At 41.3% G+C, this 21052-nt stretch overlaps 1 protein-coding gene across 4 annotated transcripts in view; it reads left to right on the top strand.

Moving 5' to 3' along the window:
* Positions 1-1377, top strand: part of LOC127006935 (synaptogenesis protein syg-2-like) — an 82270-nt gene extending 80893 nt beyond the window's left edge. For all 4 annotated transcript variants that reach the window (XM_050877341.1, XM_050877323.1, XM_050877336.1 and 1 more), the window contains one exon: positions 15-1377. In XM_050877341.1, coding sequence (XP_050733298.1) covers positions 15-230 — 216 coding nt within the window. In that variant the 3' untranslated portion in view covers positions 231-1377. The remainder of the gene's footprint in view (positions 1-14) is intronic.
* The last annotated feature ends 19675 nt before the right edge of the window (positions 1378-21052 follow it).

Raw genomic sequence — 21052 nt, 5'->3', positions numbered from 1 at the left:
TTGGTCTCCTTTAGATGTGTGACAACGTCGACATGGACGTCCACTTCAGTGAAGCTGTAGTGGACAGCGGGACGCCTCCCGCGCCAGCCCCAGCCGACGACCTGCCCGTCCCTCTCATGTTCGTGGGAGACGGGCAGGGCAAGCACGCGGGGGCGTCTGGAGTGGCGTGTTTGGCTAGAATACCTGAGGACCCCGAGAGTCCCAGCTCCAGACGGGAGAGTGCAGTGTAAATCGGGCCCAAATTAGCCAACTACTTACCGATAGGAATTAATATAAATTATATAAAGATAATGAGACTATTTTATATGCGATTCTCGTCACTGTGTGACAAACGTGGATTTTATATTTTATATGCCATTTTTTCGATATACAATAAACAAAACATATATATAACAAAAATAATAGAGCCTAGTAAATATTGGAGAAACCATTCAAAACTGAAGAGTTTATAGTTAGTTTATAATAGAGACATTTCCATGTTCCCGCATTTTCCATAGAAGGGAGACTGAACATTGGCAAGGACTGGGATGGCCTGAGCTGTGACGTTAATTTCAGTGTTTTGCTCTACAACTTATTGGTTAATGTTAATTTCCATATTCGCTGACGCATTTTCAACATGAGCAACACCAATTAGAAAACGCATCTTCATCACGACATGTTAACTTGATACAGAACACAAACGTCAACACTCCAAGGGTTTTGAAGAATAGCATATTCTTTGTGTTCACATATCTCATTCCCCCTCGCTCAGTTTTGCGTGCCACGCCTGTTTACACTGCGCCTCTAATTTTCTCGACATGTAAGTCACTCACGGGGCTCTGAAAGGAAAGAAAAAAACATTAAAAGACAGAAAAGAGATGCTAAAAAAATATGCAGCAATCTTGACTTGATAATGATAATATAAATGTGACAATGGTGATAATAAGCGATAATTTATTTGAAATTACTGACATTGATTTAGACTTAAAAATGAAGAAAGAAAAATATCGTAATGCGGAGTGAATTGTGTCAACGATACTGCGTCAGAATATTTGAGCACGGATATTTGAAATTTACCAGAAAAGAAAATTGTGGAAACAAGACAGATCAATCACTCTGCTATATCCTTGAAGATAAGAGCTTCCTTTTCCTGCCTCCCCGTGGTGTCAGCAATGGCAACGCGTCTTTACTCCAGCAAGCAGACAGTGGCCAGGAGCGGCGACTCTCATTCCTTAGCGAGTGGTGTAACGTGTACAGTGACCGTGACCGTCCTTTAAGAGCATCCGTTGCTTCCATGAGTGTATAATGGTTCATCCAATAACCTGCAACAAGCGAATGGATGCAATGGATGTGTGTGTGTGTGTGTGTGTGTGTGTGTGTGTGTGTGTGTGTGTGTGTGTGTGTGTGTGTGCGTTTCTCATTTTCAATTTTATTTACGGAGTCATGCCTAACAATCTCCATAGAGGCGTCATCTATCTATCTGTCTATTTATATTCATTCGTCTATTCATCTGTCTACTTACCTCATCTATATATCTGTCTCTCTCTCTCTCTCTCTCTCTCTCTCTCTCTATATATATATATATATATATATATATATATATATATATATATATATATATATATATATATATATATATATAAATATAAAAGTGTGTGTGTGTGTGTGTGTGTGTGTGTGTGTGTGTGTGTGTGTGTGTGTACCAATGTGTCACAAAATGTGAGATGGTAACACAAAAATAATTAAATGTGTAGTTCAAGTGTTCAGGTCACGGTGGTCCAAGTGTAACTCTCAGGCTTCAGAGTAATGGTCCGAGGTTACAGGATCGTTGCTACAGCTGGTGGTAAGTTTCAAGGTCACGCGGGGGGAGGTTCTACGCGTGAGCGGACTTGAACGTATCACCCGCATTAGTACTCACAGGAAAATTTATCACTGTAATGTCGCTTAATGAAAGCAAGTACGGTAACGCAGGGTAACATGTCATTAACACGTTAGCTAAGGCGTAAAGTTTTGTTTGTGTGTAGGAATGTGTTATTGATGACGTAAAGTGGCGGCTGAGATGTGTGAGTCGAGCGGTTAACCCAAGTGATAACCAATCAGAGGCCGTGATGAAGAGAGTAAAGGTGCGCATCCAATCACAAGGCGCGAGTGAAAAAGTCAGGAACCAGGACCAATGGTAAAACAGGAATGCCGTGCCTGCCAGTAGTAACCTAGCACAGGAACGCGTTGGGAGAAGGTGCGGTGACTCCGGAAACAAGGTGGAGACACAAGGTGAAGACGCGGGCACTCGTAGACAATGAGTAAGTACTTGATGCTTTATTTTTAGCTTAATTAAAGGAAACAGAGGCTACTTCTTCCCATGCCAGTACCCACTACTGAATCAAACTCTCAACTCTGCCCAAACAGATGTCACTGACGAATTATAATCTACTTAGTCTCCCACCACATGATTCTTATTCTTTGTATCGTTCAACAAAAATTAAAATAGCCAATGTTCACAAGAAAATGAGCTGCTCCTTTACCTATAATTATTATCATCTCTATATTTTTTGAGAATTGTTATTATTAATAATAATATCACATGATAATGATAATTGCTTATAATTATCATTATTATTATTATTATTATTATTATTATTATTATTATTATTATTATTATTATTATTATTATTATTATTATTATATTTACATTTTTACTACTTCAGTTATCATTATAAAAGTTATAGTAAAATAATAGTAATAATAATAAAAAAAATCATAATGATAAAAGTTATAATACTATTACTATTTTCATCATTCTTAGCTCTTCGCGGACTAATGGAGTGCCGATGTTAGTTTCACCAGAGGATACCTGCAGCCTATATCGATCTCAAGAAGACGACGTTTGATTTAGGGCATTGCGAAGCACTGTGAAATCTTTTGCGATTCCGCGGGATTCCTGCAATGACTCTTGGTTGTTTGACTGGCCTGTAGTCTGGTAATGAGAGTGGAGTGAAGGGTGCGGGGGGAGGGGGAGCATGACCAGCTTCCTAACCGTGAACGCGGGAGTGAGACAGGGCTGTGTTCTTGCCTCATCACTTTTCACTTGCATGGACTGGATATTAAGCAGAGTTGTGGATCAGAGTCATTGTGGAGCATCAGATGGCAATACCAGGGTCACTGACCTTTTTTTTTTATCGATGATGCAGTAATCCTTGTGAAGTTGCTGGAGGTTTTGGTGATGGCTCTCGAGGCACTGCACGTAAAGGCGAAGTCCTTGGAACTTAAAGTTTCCTGGGCCAAGGTCAAGGTAAAGGTATTTGGAGGCTTGCTAGATAAAACTATGCAGTCTATTCAATTGTGTAGCGAGGACATTGACGTCTTGGAAGACTTCACTTACCTTGGTAAGGTGCAAGACAACGGCGGGTCTCGTCATTGGCGTTCATTGATGTTACTTTATTAGTTACATAAATTTCTCATACAGAGGGTGTTGAATTATCCATAATTTTGGTCCGACTCATTACTGGGGAAACTTAAAAAATACTGCAGAATGATGTCAGACAGTACTGCTCAGGAAATATGTTCTTTCAGTGAATCCTTTTTTCCCTTATTCTACATGTGTTTTCATATTCTTGATGAGATTGGGTAAGAACTTCATATTGTCAGCCGAGTTGACTATTACATTAACCTGATAAGAAATATAATGCTTGTGAGGTCGATTCCATTCGTTTCGTGGTAAAGTCAGTGGTGTACTTGAAACCGCTATTTTAATTATATCAGAGGAAGCAATCGATGGCAAACAAAAAAACGTAAAAAATGTCCGGAACACTATGAACCCTGAATTAATTTAGAAGCGGCTCGAGAAGTGTCTTGATAGTCCTCTATTATAAGAGTTCGAGTAATAGGAAGGTGGAAATGCAAACTAAGGAAGATGTTCCAGTGTTCGTCAGCGAAGGGATGAAAGAATGAAGATACTAGTCAGCTCTTGCATTAAGGATTTGGACAACATAGAGATGAACTAGAGTAGAAATTCTTGTGTCGCGAGGCCGATAGAGGAGTGTAGGCATGCAGTTTAAAAAGCAGCCAGCATGAAAAACGAGGTAGAGAACATTAAGAGCTGCAACAGTGCTGCGGAATCCAAAAGATATAAGAGAGTCTGTGAGAGGAGGGAAGCTGAGGAGGCGAAAAGTCTTTGCCTCTACTTTCTTCAAAAGGACTGTGTGAAGAGACTCCTCATACATGAGATGTATACTCTATACAGGCGGGGGCTGTTAAAGATTCTGTATATGGTAAGGAACTTAGAGGGTGAAAATAGTTATTAGAGACGATACAGAACGCCTAACCTCGAGGAGGCTGATGTAGTAAGAGATGAGATAATTATGAAGTTTCCAGTTGATATTTTGAGTTAAGGATAGTCCGTTAATGTTTATTGCAGAAGAAGGGGACAGCGTGTCTCATCGAAAAATATAACTGATGTTTGGAAGATTGTGTCGAGTTGTCAGGTGATTTTTTTTTTTTTTTTTTTATGTACTGAAGAACACCAAGCATCTTCTGCCCAACTCAGAAATATAAGGAAGGTCAGAGATTTTGTAGCATCCAGCCTTCAGTCTTGTTGGGAGGATCTTTTGTTACAGGATGTTGAGTAATGCAGAAAAATCATCGGCATAGGAATTGATATAACAGTTTATTTTTTTAGTCATTGATGAAAAATATAAAAAAAAGTGCTAAATAGAATACAATCCTGCGGAACACCATTGTTCGTAGGTTTAAGGGTCGAACAATTACATTCTACTACAGCGGAAATAGATCCTCCTGAAAGCATCCAGCTTTGGGTTGAAAGTTGGAAAGAGAAAGCATAAGGGAACAGAGTAGGATTTCTGTCCGTAGCCTCAGAAACCTCCGAGGATGTAAAGTTTTGAGGAGGAGAAATGATGCTCCACGGAACATAAATTTGAGCTAAGAATGTGAATGTTGCAGAAGTTAAAGGAGATAAAGTTTGAGGAACTATCAAGACACCTCTTCGGTTGTCCCCTGAGGTGGGGTCCGACGTGCGGACAATTTTGGTTCACACCCAGATCGGAATTCCATGTTGGTTGTTATTCTTTATTATAATTTCGACAAAGTTTGAGGAAATGGTCTGTGTCTTGTGCATATAGTTTGTTGTGGAAAGTAGAAATATGTTTTTAGAGACAAAGAGGAGACGGAAAATCAGGCCATGGGAGTGCCTTTGATTGGCTTGCAGCACCCCTGTACTCCCCGTACGTGCATACCTCACTGGCAGGTTGCGGCAAATCTCTGGCCTACATACTCTTTGCGCGCGCTGTGGCAGGTGTCTGGCCTACCTACCCTGACTGTTTTTGATACATCCTTTTTAACTATTATACATCTGTACCAAACAGCGGGTGCGTATACACATAATATATTTGCTCTTTTCAAACGAAGAAAACGTCTTCAAAAATAAATTGTAAGTATTGACTGCAGAAAGAAATTGTTTAAGTGTGCATGGTGAAACGAATGACAATAAACATCCCACTGGCAGACGTGGAGGCTTCCTGCCGGAGTGTGCTGGCAGACCCACTGGCCCTGGTGAACCTCTCGATGCGGGGCAGACAATAAGTGGCATTTTCTTTGCAATTGATGTCATGAATGTTCATCTATATATTTTTTTATGGTTTCGTAATAGGGAAGTCTCCCCACCACTGAAGACGTTATATTATCAACACACTTTTTTTTCTTCCTGTAATCGGGGGAGCGGCGAGGCAATCTGGTGTCCGCGAAGAATTATTTACAACGTTGGCCACGAGAGGTTGAGGTGTCAGGGCACTGTAGCTTTGTTAGATGTTTGGAACGTTCATCTTTATATGTGAAATAAATGATCTTCCACTATTTTTGAGATGCTTCGTGTAAAATCAACATGATTATTATGTGTCAAGAATATTGGCCTTGTGTTGTTTTCTGTAGTTGTGTTAACTTTTGGATAAGAAGGCACCCAGTAAGGAAATGAGCTGTGATGTTGTCAATAAGTGTGTAAAATTGCTCAGAAGACGAAAAAATATATGTGTGTGCAAGACACAATTTTGGTATATTTGTCCTTTCCATTTTACTTTTCAGTGGGTATGAGGCTATAGAAAAAAAGGAGACTGTGTGCTGTGCGTGAAGTAATATATCTATCCATGGTAGCTTCTCAATACTGCACGAGATCATCGTTTGCCATCACACTGACCTTGGAGACGAGCGGCAAAACTACGTTAGCCAATCAGCAGCATGGTTCCGTCAAGAGTGAACCAATCACCGCGCCGCACTCTGCCTAGACTTCAGTCAGACTTCAACCTCCTCAGTGACCCAGTGTTGCCGTTAATGGTACGAATTTACCAGATTTGGTACCTTTGGGTGTACAAAGTACGACTTCCACCAGATCTGGTACTAAATTGGGAGACGGTACTTTTGTTCTATATTTTGTGGAAATAAAATGAAAAGTGTCATAAGTCGTAACATATTTACATATGTCCTGCCATGTAGGCTACTTCGTTAGTGTTCAACACCTTCAGCAACTCAAGAGGAGATAGATTTACATTCTTTAAGGTATGCAGACCAGTACATAATGTAATATTTACCTAATCTGGTACGTTTTGTTCTCATTTGGTACTTTTTACAGGTGCAGTCTGGTACTACTTCTTAAAACTAAGTGGCAAGTTAGCAACACTCCCTCAGTCGCCATTGAGGGGCCGTCGAAGGTGGAGTATGTATGCTGGTGTGTCTGTTTTTCAGATCGCTTCCTTTCGCTATAGACGCTAGAGGTGACTGATTCCTTAGGACTGTGGTAATAACAACATCACGACGCTCTCTGCATCTGGTTTCCAGTTTTCCTGAACCAACGTGGAACCGTCCTCAAAGTGCATCGTCATGGTAAGTACATTACATTTTTATTACACTTCTTCACTATCATCAGTCTAGGCGGTGAGTGTCCCATCAGCATTTAATTGGTGCTTTATTTCTTCATTTATTTCGTAATGTAGTTGCCCATCGGTTCTATAGAGGCGGTAGGCTACTGCGGACCCCGGACATTAGCTAGAGGGAACACACACACACAAACAGCCGATTCATGCTTGGCCTCGGACCCAACGCTGCGAAGCTTCAACTGGGGCCTCGGTTACTAGAGTGAGATGCTTCAGTCTTACAGCACGCGCATCATTTGTAGTTGGACACTGAAGTTATATTTATTCTCCTGTCGCGAGACCTTAGCCGGGGACATACAATTAACTAAGTGCTGATTGCTATGAGTCTGAAGCAGCAATCAAATACTCTCTCTCTTATATAGGTCACTGAGTACCGCCTCAATATCTGCCACACCCAGAAGGAGTCACGGGGAGAACACAGTCATATTCCCAGCAGGCCGGTGGAGAGGCGCGCAGCCAATACGATACTACTTCCACTGATTGTCAGAATATCTCTTATTGTTTAGTTGCATTCTTCTTGCTTTCCAAGATGTTATGTATGTCAGTGCTAATTTGTGCAATATTAACGTGATCCTTAAAAGGTATATTATACGTACTTATATTTTTTTTCATGATACGAAAAGCTTAACTGACGTATGGCGGATACATTAAGTTTATCGGCGTTTGAAACTTTGTATTTAGTCTACTTTTGTATCACGCAAAGTGTATATTTATCGACTTTACGAGTACGTTCGTTATAAAACAGCTATTAAGTTGCACTGCGCGGAATATTTTGGCACGAGCTAACTCATCTCCCAGGTAAAGGTGCACGCAACATATTAATGACACTACTACTACGCATTTCAACAGCTGTGTTACCTCGATTTTTCTGGATTTTCTCGGTAACGAAGTTGGATCACCATTATACTTTGCCACAGTTTATTTCACACCTTGCGCTAATTGCTGACTGCTTAGTGCAATACCAGAAGTGTTTGAGTAAGCTACATACTCTTGACAGTTGAAATAAATTCCTGATATCCAGAGACAGTATTCGGACACAGTCATCACTACGTCACTCCCTAGACCCAACCCACCTCTCCCTACCTGTATGATCCTCCTTCCCCATCACCCTTTACCCCTCTCTCTCTCTCTCTCTCTCTCTCTCTCTCTCTCTCTGATAATAATCTCTTCGGGTACTCGTCCACATCTTTTGTTAAGATTAGATCTTGTATATTTATCTTGCAGAGGAACATGGGCTATTCATGGAATCTGTTAGTTGTGGCTTTTTTCCAAGCTCTTACCTGAGAGATGGAAGTGTAGTTCGACTTGACTCGTCTGGGAAGGAAGATGCTGGGAGTTTTACTTATTACTTTATCCGGATAGATTTGCGTAAGCCTAGAGCTGCTTATATTAAAGTGAGGAGGAGAAAGAAGAGGAGGTGGAGGTGGAGGAGGTGCAGGAGGAAGAGGAAGCGGAAGAGGGTGAATTAGAGGAGATTGAGAAAGTAAATACAAATAAAATAGATAAAAAAGGGAACTTTATGTAAGAATTATGATAGCACCAAAATATAAAGAAATAATATGGCCCATGGTAGCACACACGCTAAGAGCTGGCTACGTAAACACTTACTTTACAGTTAAGGCCACAATTTCATCGCCTTTAAAAAATTCGTCTTGTGGAGAACCATCCAGCCGTGCGTCTAAATGGCTGCATATATTATCGCCATGGTTGTTATTCTTACACACACACACACACACACACACACACACACACACACACACACACACACAAAGACACCCTTACACCCCCCCATATAGGAGTATGTTATTCGGTACAATGAGATTCCAAGCACTGCTCAACTTAACTAGTAATGTGCAACCTTTAAGGCCCTTTAGGAATTTACTGAATCTCGTCACATAATTTTCATTTATTTTTGCTCCACCTCTTGACTCTTTTGCCTTTTCCTACTTCCCGAGCTTCTTTAATTCTTATTTCTTCTGCTCCCTCAGAGTATTGGTTCTATCGTCCTTATGCTCTCCTTCCTTTAATTAGTTATTTTTTTTACTTAGTATAACAGACAGAAATGCAAGATTCTGAAATATGGTGATCTGAAGTAATGGTTGTCTTTTTTTTTCATGAGTATCAATACTCGTCATTCATTCCTTGACGAAAGAGAGAGAGAGAGAGAGAGAGAGAGAGAGAGAGAGAGAGAGAGAGAGAGAGAGAGAGAGAGAGAGAGAGAGAGAGAGAGAGAGAGAGAGAGAGAGAGAGAGAGAGAGAGAGAGAGAGAGAGAGACGTGCTCCTGGTGATGCTAAAAGCGTCCCTGGGTTTTCCTAAACCAAAGCAGCGTCCACCACACTCATTTGGTGAGGGAAGATCATACGAGAGTGGTCGAAGGAGGAAAGGAAGAGAGAGAGAGAGAGAGAGAGAGAGAGAGAGAGAGAGAGAGAGAGAGAGAGAGAGAGAGAGAGAGAGAGAGAGAGAGAGAGAGAGAGAGAGAGTAATAAAAAGAGACTGAGGGAGGTCAAGGGAAGAAGGGAAGAATGATAAATGTGGAGCAGAGATGAAGAGTGTATTTAAGAGGAAGGAGGCGAGAAAAATGCGAGTTGATGAAGAAGGGAGGGATGAGATAAGACAGGATGAATGGAGAAAGAGGAAGCAAGTAAAGACTTCGCTGGGATGAGAAAGGAACGGAGGGACGAGGAGAAAGGAGGCAAGATAAAGATTATAGTCAGGAGCAGCTGTTGAAGATGAGGCGAAAATTTTGCTGGCCTTTCCTGCGAGCGACCACGCCAAAGAGTGTGTCCCATTAATGCCTGCCGTCTACCTCGGCATTATACTTGCATGCTCCCTCCTGCATGTATTATCGTGAATAATAATTCCTAGTAGGCTAAATAACGTCCTACCATATGAACTTTTGAATAATATGTTCGGGTTAATAAATCAACCAAAGTTGTTAGCCCTCGTTTGTCGAGTGGACAGGTCAAATCGATGGCTGAGAAAGGCTTAACGTTGGCAAACGTTTCTTCTAAGAATTTGGTGGTTGGCTAAATTGTCGGTAATTATTGCTAGATCGTGCAATATTTCATGTTATCGTCAATATCAGATGCGTAGTAGTATTTTCAAAGTAATGTGTATAATAGTATTCCTTGTATTCTGAAAGAATTAAACATTCTACATTAGATTGTCATTTGTGTTCATAGAGCAGGACACTTGTTTCCTGACCTTTGTTTGTGTTTCGTATGAAGCGCTCATCAAAGTTTGAATTATCCATTTATTTGAATAGTCAATGCTATTGTAGCAAAAAAAAAAAAAAAACGGCATCAAACCAGTCTGTTCAACACAAGGGCAACAAAAAGATGTAAAAAAAAAAAAATAAAAAAGCCCGCTAACTGTTGCTCTCATATAGTGATAAGTATAGAGTGGCCAAAAGAGAGGTCAATTTCGGATGGAGAGGTGTCTTGATACTCTTCTTAAAGAAGGTCAAGTCATAGGCAGGAGGAAATACAGACGAAGAAAGACTGTTCCAGAGTTTACCAGTGAAGGAGATGAAAGAATGAAGATGCTGGTTAACTCTTGCTTAAGAGTTATCGGGATGAGCATGAGTAGAAAGTCGTGTACAGGGGGGCCGGCGCCAACGATACACGGGCAGTATCGAAAACCAGGTCCAGGAAGAATAACTCCAAGTATCAGGGCACCGTCAGGGGGTCCCGCTCACTGAGTTATAGCTAATAAACTAAATGAAGACGTCAAGTCAAACTCCTCGTCAGGTAATACCTTCTCCAACCCATAAACCAAATATTTTCAACATAATATCGGAACTCGTCCACGGTGAAAGAGAAAATGAAAATAGTTTTCAATTATTCATGTATCTCATGGTGTATTAGGTACGGGAAACTGTAAAGATACAAAAAGCGAAAAAGTAAATGAGAAAAGAAAACTTGGAATATATGAGACGAGCGGTAAAGAGCAAGCTAATTCAGAAGACGAGTGCTTCAAGAGAGGCTCGGCGGGGAGGAAAGAATTCAAAACTTACCAAACACGTTTGGAATATTCTATCCCTTACACGGACTCATTCCCCTTCCAATGAGGTTGCTGCTGCTGCTGCTTGTGAATCTACTTAACCAAAAAAGGCAAACAAGCCAGTCATAGTGAGGGGCTAGCGGTGGTTGGGGTTTCATGTTGATGTACAGTAACTAATTACAAAGATCAATATCCATAGGTGGTTAGAGGCAAGGTGTGGGTAGTGACAGGGGTGCTGGAGCCCAGGAGGTAAAGGGGAAGAATGAGCCAAGCGGAAAAGGTAACTGTAGCTGACCCGCACCGTAGAGTTTGCTGCAACATTGCCTCTTTTTTTTTTTTTTTTTTTTTTTTTTTTTTTTGTGTGTGTGTGTGTGTGTGTGTGTGTGTGTGTGTGTGTGTGTGTGTGTGTGTGTGTGTGTGTGTGTGTGTGTGTGTGTGTGTGTGTGTTTATCTGTGTGTGTCTGTGCGTTTGTGTAGGTGGGTGGATGGGTGTGCGTATAGGTATGTGTGTGGGTGTGGGTGTTTAGATGGAAGTGAATGTTTAGATAAGACAGGTAACTCGGTGGGAAGGAGGAAAATAGCTTATGTGTTTGTAAGATGAAACTTTAGTGAGCTGTCATGGATACATTTTTTGCGGCGGCCTTGATGGTGTGCTATTGAGTATGTTTATACATTAAAACATCAAACCAACTTGAAAGCGTGGCGAGCGGTTCAAAGAGCATAATCAAGATTGGCTGATGTTTGCTTTTTCTTCTTCAGCGATCATGGTAAGATTTTCTTGTGAAGAAATAGCGAAGTAAAAATGTTGCAAAAATTCCATCCTTCCCTTCAGGTCTAGCAAACTGTTTTTTTTCTGTGCAGGTTATAGTCTTATGTTTTATAATGTGCACAGAACATAGTCTCCTAAAACTACTTCAATGATTTGGAGAAACCTTGGGAAGGTAACTAAGGCAACCCGGCTGTCACACTTGCCCTGGGCAACGTGTTCTCACCCACCGCAGCCTTAAGGGCCAATGCGGCGAAGATGAACATCGAGGCTACGCGCAATTAGAGCGTATGCCCGAAACTTCACCTTTTACCTGAGTTTCTTTTTCGAAAAAAAAGAAATAATTTTGCTTTCCAAATGTAGCTCTTGCTTTTATAAAACATGGTCTAAAAAATACTTTTTTTGCACCTTCTGTTGTCTGAAATTAAAATTGCTTAATCAATGGGAATCTAGTGTCCATAAATCATTTGAGACAGAGAAACAATGATATGACAAAATATTATCATAGAACAGAGGCGGAAAGGACAGTTTTAATATAAGATGAAAGAGACCTTGATAGGAACTAAGCGGAAAATTAAGGACAAAAGAATATAAAGTTTTTTTTCCTACACATGGCTGAAGAGTGTGCCTTAACCGGAAAAGCATATCTCACTTCAATCTCAAAAATCTCTCCTAGATAATATAAAATGATCTAAAGCAGCAATATTAAAATAAATGCATATGTTCCAAAACAAGGAAACTTGTCAAATGACCGTTTTTTTTAGACTACATGCAAAGCGTTATTATAACACAAGCTACACGACAATATCCATTTCAGAAAAAAAAACCTGATATATATTAATCATATATATTTACTTCCTATAGATAAAGTAGTATTAATCCTGACAGAGACCTATATATACAAAAATATATATACATCTATCTAACTATTTTTCTATCCATATCTCGCTCTCACACACACACACACACACACACACACACACACACACACACACACACACACACACACACACTCATACACACACACCGGCTCCTGCAAGTTTACAAAGTTGTTTCATTGTGAGCATTACCCGAGCCGCTGTTTTTCTCGCCGACACATCGGGAGCATTTTTCCCTTTCCGCTTGCTTGGGCCATTTTACTAACGATATGCAGCAGCACCGGCCCCGGCCCTGTTATTAAAACTTTTCTGCCGCCATTGTACACATTACGAAGGCTGTTAATTGCCCTGATCGTTTCCGCCAAGATCGGGAAAGTCTTTACCAGCACGCCGCCTCCATGAACGTGCTTTTAAACTGCACGATTCTCATGGTACATCACACTGCGGGTGGAGTAGAGAGAACACACACACACACACACACACACACACACACACACACACACACACACACACACACACACACACACACACACACACACTTGCGCGCGCGCGCACGCAAACACGCACCTGAAATATGCTCTCATTAGGATCATTATGAGCACGCCTTATTCTCAGGTATCCTCGGTATTAATAGCCCATGCAAGGGAATATCCTGTAACTGGACGGTGACCACAAGTATGGTTATATGTATAAAAGAGACATAGAATGGTATCCAGTGAGTGGCAGGAGGTCCCGAGCGTCGTTTATCTGAGGTGCTGTAGCCGAGAAATATATTCTTCTCCGTGACAACCAGCCAGGAGGGGAAATTGCGAGGCACAACCTTGGAATATTGTTGTGGTCGCTTGGTTGGTGGAGTGGCGACCCGCGTGAAGAAACGGGAAGGAGGAAGAGCAAAGGGCAGCGAAGGAAGGAAGAGTGAGAAAGATATGGAAAGAAAGCATCGAAGCTGACAGTGGTTGGAAAAGGAGTAAGGTGGGACGAAAAAGGGAGGGAAATGGAAAGAAAGAAGAACCAAGAAAAGGAAGGAGGACAAAGGGAAGGTCTAGAAGCTTCGACCAAAAGAAAAAGTTTTGTTGGCGAGTTACTTGATAACGTCGGAAACTCATAAGATTCCACAATGAAGAACGTTACGTTGAAGTGTACTTAGCGAGAAGAGTTGGTTCTCAATCCTAAGGTGAAATACGTTCATGGATTCAGGATATTCTCATTTTTTCATTCGCTTTAAGGGTGTAAATCCATCGTGTTGTTAAACGTGTCTGGGCATCGGTCATTGTCCTGAGAGATGGATTTACTGCGGTGGGAGGGATGGAGTTGTCAGCTGCGGGATTGGTGGTTGTGGCAATGGTGCGGGGGTCGGCGGGGTCGGCTAGTGGTGGCAGTAGTGGGGTACTTGTCATAATTTTCCTTTTCAAAAGATAAATATTGAAGCACTGAGGTTTGTGACCACCTTATCGTTTAGTACACAAGAACTTATGATCTCTCTCTCGTGCACATACACACACACACACACACACACACACGGAATTGATGACTGACAAGCGCCTCAGAACACTAAGCTGGGTAACACCTTTGACGAACGGGAGAAACTAACTCCTTTTTTCGTGTGTCTGCTGGCCCTTATACAGAATATGGATTTGGATTAGATTTAGATTTAATTGCCAATGAATATATGGACTAGCTACGTACATTTATCGTATACCCAAAATAGTCACATTTGTTGAGAATTTGTATTTGTAAGACATTAAGTTTGCAATGTAAAGAATTTTCTGAAAAAAAAAATCTAAATACAAGGTTTTGGAATATAGGACATTACTGAGTCAGGCCGGTGTATATAACATCAAAGTCGCGGCGAGAAAAGCCCTGAGCCTTAACCCGAAAACTCTCGACTCTCTCCCTTGAGGAGCAACATGAGAGGAACGAAACTCCGCAAATGTAAAATTTGCTGCAAATGTAAAGCGCGCACACACACACACACACACACACACACACACACACACACACACACACACACACACACACACACACACACACACACACACACACACACACACACACACACACACACACACACACACACACACACACACACACACACACACACACACACACACACACACACACACACACACACACACACACACTGAAATTAATCTTTATTATGTAATCAGTTGTGCGTACGTTGAGATCTGTCAATGAATTATAAGTTACTTCCTAACACGGAGAATGCCATTCCATCAAAAAAACACTGGCACAGTTAATTTACAGTACACATATTGTTTTTCAGATTAGCAATAGCTGCAGTCACAGCGAGTGCAGAAAATACATCAACACCACCAACACCCGCAACAATTATAATAGCGACAGACACAACAGCGGAAGTAAAAACAACAACAACAACAACAACAACAACAACAAACAAAACAGGCACAGAACCCAAGCCTACATGACAGCAGCAATAACATTCACTTTATAGCACCATCTGAAGAACCATCGCTTCGCAGGAAACGGCTGACGGACGCAGCTGTGTGTGTGTGTGTGTGTGTGTGTGTGTGAGAGACTTTATGTGCGTATGTGTGTGTGTGTGTGTGTGTGTGTGTGTGTGTGGGTGCGCGCGCGCTTGTACGTGTGCGCTCCACACACACATATGCACACCCACACACACATGGAGACAGACAGACAGATACACACTATAGTTAAGTGGCAGACTGTCCACAATAAAGAACAAGTGGAGTAGACACTGTAACTTTAATGCGGTCATTCGCATTGTAAGAGACTGCCGTTTGTGTTCCAAAAAATATCTTGTATATAAGGAAACACAAAATTAGTAAATATGTGACTTGTTCAATATGTGGACCTTTCTTGGTTGCAAAATTCTGAAATGTGATCATGAATGTCCCTGGCCCTTGTATTTATTCTTAAATCTGAAATGTCTTCCTCTTTGTTTGTCATCATTTAACTTATCTATTTGTCAACATATTTGTCTCATATTCACTTCCTTTTTTCCTCATCACACACACACACACACACACACACACACACAGAGGAGCTCCTGGATTTTCTTTTTTTCATCCTCGCTGCCACTTCAATATTCTTCCACTTTTCATGATTGTTCTTGATCCACTTAAGATTATTCATCATCTTCTCTCTCTGGTTCCCTCCCCTCAGTCCACCTCCTCCTCCTCCTCCTACTCCTCCTCCTTCTCCTTTTTCTTCTCTTCCTCCTCCTTTTCCCTTTCTTCTTCCTCCTGTTCCTTCTCTTCCTCCCCCTCGTCCTCCTCTTCCTTCTCTTTCTCCTCCTCCCCCTACTCTTCCACTTCTTCCGCCTCCTCCTCCTCCTCCTCCTCCTCATCCTCCTCTTCTCTTCCTTCCATTCTTCTCCTTCCTCCTGCTTCTATTTCTCCTCTTATTCCTCCTCCTCTTTTTCCCATTCTTCTTCCTCCTTCTCACCCTCCTATTTCACTTTTTTTTTTTTTTTTACGTCGCGGCCTATTGTGCCAGTAGGCTTCTTCCCGGTGGGGCCTGACGGTCGGCCCAGCCCGTTCAGGCGCAGGCGAGTGTCTATAGTGGCGCCATCTTGCATTGGCTCATGCTGCCCTCCCGGAGCTCATCTTTTATCCTAGAATTTAGAGTCCGGGTTGATAGATAGTCTTCTAGATAGCATGTGGGTAGTTTTAAGCCACTCGGCGGCGGATGAAAAATCCCAGCTTGGTGGCACCGGGCGGGGATTGAACTCGCGTCCTCCTGAACGCGGCGCCGTCACTCTGTCGACTCAGCCACCGCCTCCCCTAAATCTCCCTTCTTCTTTTAGAGTGGGACAGAAATTCGTCATCCATGATATATATGTTCCTGTGGAACTCTTCTTCTTCCTTCTCCTCCTCCTCCTTCTAATCTTCTCCTTCCTCTTCCTCCTCCTCCTCCTCCTCCTCCTCCTCTTATCCCTCCTCTTATTCCTCCTCCTGTTCCTCCTCCTGTTCCTCCTCCTCTTCCTCCTCTTCTTCCTCCTTCTCGTCCTCTTATTTCTCTTTATCCCCCTTCTTCTTTCAGAGTGGGACTGAAATACGTCATCCATGATATATATGTTCTTTTGGACGTGAAGGCTTCATCTTTAATCTGATTCGAATGCGGAGAAAGTGTGACAAGAACAGCACTAGACGACAATATAGTTAAGCTGTAGTCTTGCCGCAATACTCACGTTCCTGAAAGAGCAAGTCGTATGGAAGGGAGCAGAAAAAAAGTAAATGCTGACATCGTAGAGGTTTACCGTTGTTATTATCGGCTCAGCTGTGGGAGTTTTCTCGAACTTTACATCCCTTTCAGACAGCTCTTCCCTCCTCCGTCTACCCCCTTCCACTCATCACCCTCCCTCGCCTTCTGCCTCCCTCCCTCATGCAATCTTCCAATCCACATCATCTCCCGCTCCCTCCCCTGACACACTGACACTGTCCAAAGTTATTTATTCTCTCCTCGTCTTCCTCAGGGTTTTTTTTTCTTAAATCCAACAAGTGACAAGACGCTAAGCTTAATCAATAAATAAAGACTGTCACACACACACACACACACACACACACACACACACACACACACACACACACACACACACACACACACACACACACACACACACACACACACACACACACATACACACACACACACACGAAAATAAAACATTCTTCCCCTTATCTCCCAAATCCGATGAGTAAGGCTTCTTGTTCGAGGCTTATGTACCCGTAGTGACATCCGCTCAGAGGGTTGTCTCCGGGTAGCAACAGGTGAAGGAGACGATGCTTGGTGGTGATGAGTGATCATGTAACGCCATGAAAAAAAAAAGTAGTTGTCAGGGAATTCGCTCAGCTTCGATTTTGCGTCTTGATTCCCAAATTTGTTTTTACACTATTTACGGAAGCATTTGATCTTGTTATATATTTCCTTTGAGATTAATATTGGCCGCTATAACTGGCGTGTCTCCATCATGAGCAACGTGTCGTAATCAGTATTTCATTGACATTTTCATTATGTAATGCTTCACAGTCCCCGAAGTCATAATACAAGTAAATGCAAAGAAAAGAGAGTAGTAATGGTGAAGGAATTAACGAGGAAATGATGTGCGTAGAGGAATGAGAGCACCAATAGAAAGACAGTAATTGAGAAACGTTAAAGGAAAAACAAAAGGTGGAAGGCGAAAGTGATTGAAAGTGAGCTGCAGATTGAGACGAACGAAGGAAACATGACAGACGGAAACAAAATTAACGAGAGAGAGAGAGAGAGAGAGAGAGAGAGAGAGAGAGAGAGAGAGAGAGAGAGAGAGAGAGAGAGAGAGAGAGAGAGAGAGAGAGAGAGAGAGAGAGAGAGAGAGAGAGAGAGAGAGAGAGAGAGAGAGAGAGAGAGAGAGAGAGAGAGAGAGAGAGAGAGAGAGAGAGACGTATAGTGTGTGTCACGGACTCACGATACATATATGTTGAATATGTAATCTATCAATTTCTTCTTGGATTATAGTTTCTATTCCGCGCCACTATCAAATTTTATCTCAGTTTCTATATACATTTTTCTTTGTTCATTAATTATGTCCTCGTTGTGTACGTATCTAAAAAAAAGTGGCTGCATTCTAATTTGACGAAATGAAAGTTACAAAAAATATAAATTGAGTGAATAAGTAATAGCAAATGCTGTACACACTTTGATCGCCCACTCATCCCGTAAAAGCTGCTATAACTCATGCTCTAAAAAATGTGTGTATTCATTTTACGTTTATTGTTTTTTATTTGTGTGTGTGTGTGTGTGCTTTGTTTCAGCCTTTGAAGTGTAGCTTTTGAAAACCTTCATTTTAGCACCAACGTCCTTGACTAGAAGCAAAGGATATGATTGTTATGTTTTTTTGTATTGAATATGCCCGTCACTGTTGTCTTTCGGATGATAGACAATAACTATGTGAGACAAATTGCAATGAATAGCTCTAGTTTATTTAGTTTAAAGACTTTTCATTTTCTGGTCTTTTACAGTAAGGAGTAACGATAACTATTTATGTAATGTTAGTCAAGCTGTTGTTGGCATTTGGTTGAATCACATCGCACCGGCGTTGATCGAATTCGGTTGTAAACTGTCGGATCCTTTCAGACAAAATAAAGAAAAAATATTCATTAAAAATTATATATCTATTATTACAACATCATCAATTACTACTACTACTACTACTACTACTACTACTACTACTACTGCCGCATTGTTATATACCATTCTCCTACATGAACCTCAAACTTTATATGTCGTTTGATTAAAGTGTTGAAGCTCTGAGAGACTTTTAGATACGTCGGTTTAGTGGTGACTTCCTAAATTTGATTTGAGTTGTATTTTTTGGTGTATCAATTTCTAGCATGAGTAGAAAGGTACAAAGAGTAAAGTTGTGTACCCGTGTGTGTGTGTGTGTGTGTGTGTGTGTGTGTGTGTGTGTGTGTGTGTGTGTTTCAGTTGACGCTTATTATTTTTGTTTATGCACGATCTATTTTTCGGTATGATATAAATTTGATCGGTATCATGTCCTAGCTAGCATTATACCTAAGCGTTTGCCACAAGAGGCTAAGACAAGACAAAAAAATTATCCTTGCCTCTCCTGAAGTATACAAGGAGTCGAATTACATTTTTTTTTCTTTTTTCATGCATCACATCGGTAGAAAAGTCCAAGACGGAAGCAACGTACACTCGGAGGCAACACAGTGTAGCTGAAAAGTAACAAAAGATGATTGAGTTACTAGAAAAAAGAAGCTTGGATTGTATTCCTTCGTGGGATGCTGATCTTACTGTTCTTTTAGTGGACACCAGTGCCAGGCTCCTCCACTGCCAGCTCAAGGCTCTGTAGGGCTGCCGTGACACAAGATGGTGATTCTTGGAGGAAGGAACACTGAGGCGAAGAAGGAGTTGTAATTTCTTTTTTCTGATACTTTATATATATATATATATATATATATATATATATATATATATATATATATATATATATATATATATATATATATATATATATATATATATATATATATATATATATATATATATATATATATATATATATATATATATATATATATATATATATATATATATAAGAAGTATCATTGTTTTCTCCCTGATGTTTAAACGTTTTAGCATTGTTAAGGGCAAGAATAAATTATGGGCTGGTATCGAATGCCAATCTCTATAGAGAGAGTATAAAGTGTAACTGAAAGGTCACACGGAGGACTCTGATGCATAGAGAGAGAGAGAGAGAGAGAGAGAGAGAGAGAGAGAGATATCGTAATAGGCCATAGTGAGTGTTAAGGAGGTGTTTGGATATATGATTCGAGTTTTCGTGCCTGCCTGCTTCCTTGGCCGCCTTCCTGTCTGGGTGTGTGACTGCCTGTTTGCCGGTCTTACTGTATGACTCTTTACCTGAATGTCAGCTTGCTTGCTTTCCCCTCAGTCCGCTGTGTGCGCCGCTTCAAAGAGCTGTACACGACTACTAAAACCAGAATATGTAGCGCCGGCCCTCCCATGCTGACTTCATCCCCTTTGCCTCGCCAGCACGGCCACGGGGCTCAGGTACACGAAGGCGCCTTACGCAAGCATCGGAGGTTCGCTGTTAAAAGAGATACAGTTGAGGGTTATAACCGTTTCCGTTATTTTCTTTTTGTTGTTGTTTTCTTTCTTTCCACCTTTTCCAGCAGGTTCAGCTTTGTGTGTGTGTGTGTGTGTGTGTGTGTGTGTGTTCTTCCCCTCCCGGCCTTGTAATGTTTTGTATGTATCTCTCTCTCTCTCGCAACCAACATTTCCATTTCCTCTCCGATCCTCTCCCAGCTGTGTATTTCCCTCCTAAGATCAGTAAAATGAAGCACTTATCCTTTATGTCTACGCATTTTCTTTATAGCGGCCTTGACGACGTTCAGTGCACCCTGGCGGAAGTTAAGCTGATGAGTTGATGATGTATGTGTGTCCTGCTTCACGCGGTTGTATTTTGTGTTGGCGGCTTGGAGAGAGAGAGAGAGAGAGAGAGAGAGAGAGAGAGAGAGAGAGAGAGAGGGTATGAATCAGTAATTTTGATACTTTTTCTCTTTATTTTTCCTTATCATTTTGGTTTTATCTTTTTTTTCACTTTTATCCTCTTCTTTCTTTCTCTTCTCCTGCTTCTCTTCCCTCTCCTTTTTCTTCTTATTTTTCTATCTCTCTCTCTCTCTCTCTCTCTCTCGCGCACACACACACACACACACACACACACACACGACACTTGAAATCGTATAACCTTTTTCCTCGCTTTTTTGCTTGTCGTCCACGATAATTATGATGTCAGATTCGATGTTTGGAAATTTTCTTCACCTTCAGCGCACGGCGTCGCTGAAAAATATAGGTTTTTCACCATAGTGGGTTTGCATTTTTGAGTTTATGTTCAGAGTTAGCTTGCAGACACCGGAAATAACTATGTTGACATATGCAGGCGTGACCTAAGGAAAATATATCACATCGT

This window comes from Eriocheir sinensis, chromosome 3 (assembly GCF_024679095.1).
Source record: "Eriocheir sinensis breed Jianghai 21 chromosome 3, ASM2467909v1, whole genome shotgun sequence".
Taxonomy (NCBI): domain Eukaryota; kingdom Metazoa; phylum Arthropoda; class Malacostraca; order Decapoda; family Varunidae; genus Eriocheir; species Eriocheir sinensis.
Note: the sequence above shows the minus strand (reverse complement) of the source record. Positions and strands in the feature narration are given on the sequence as shown.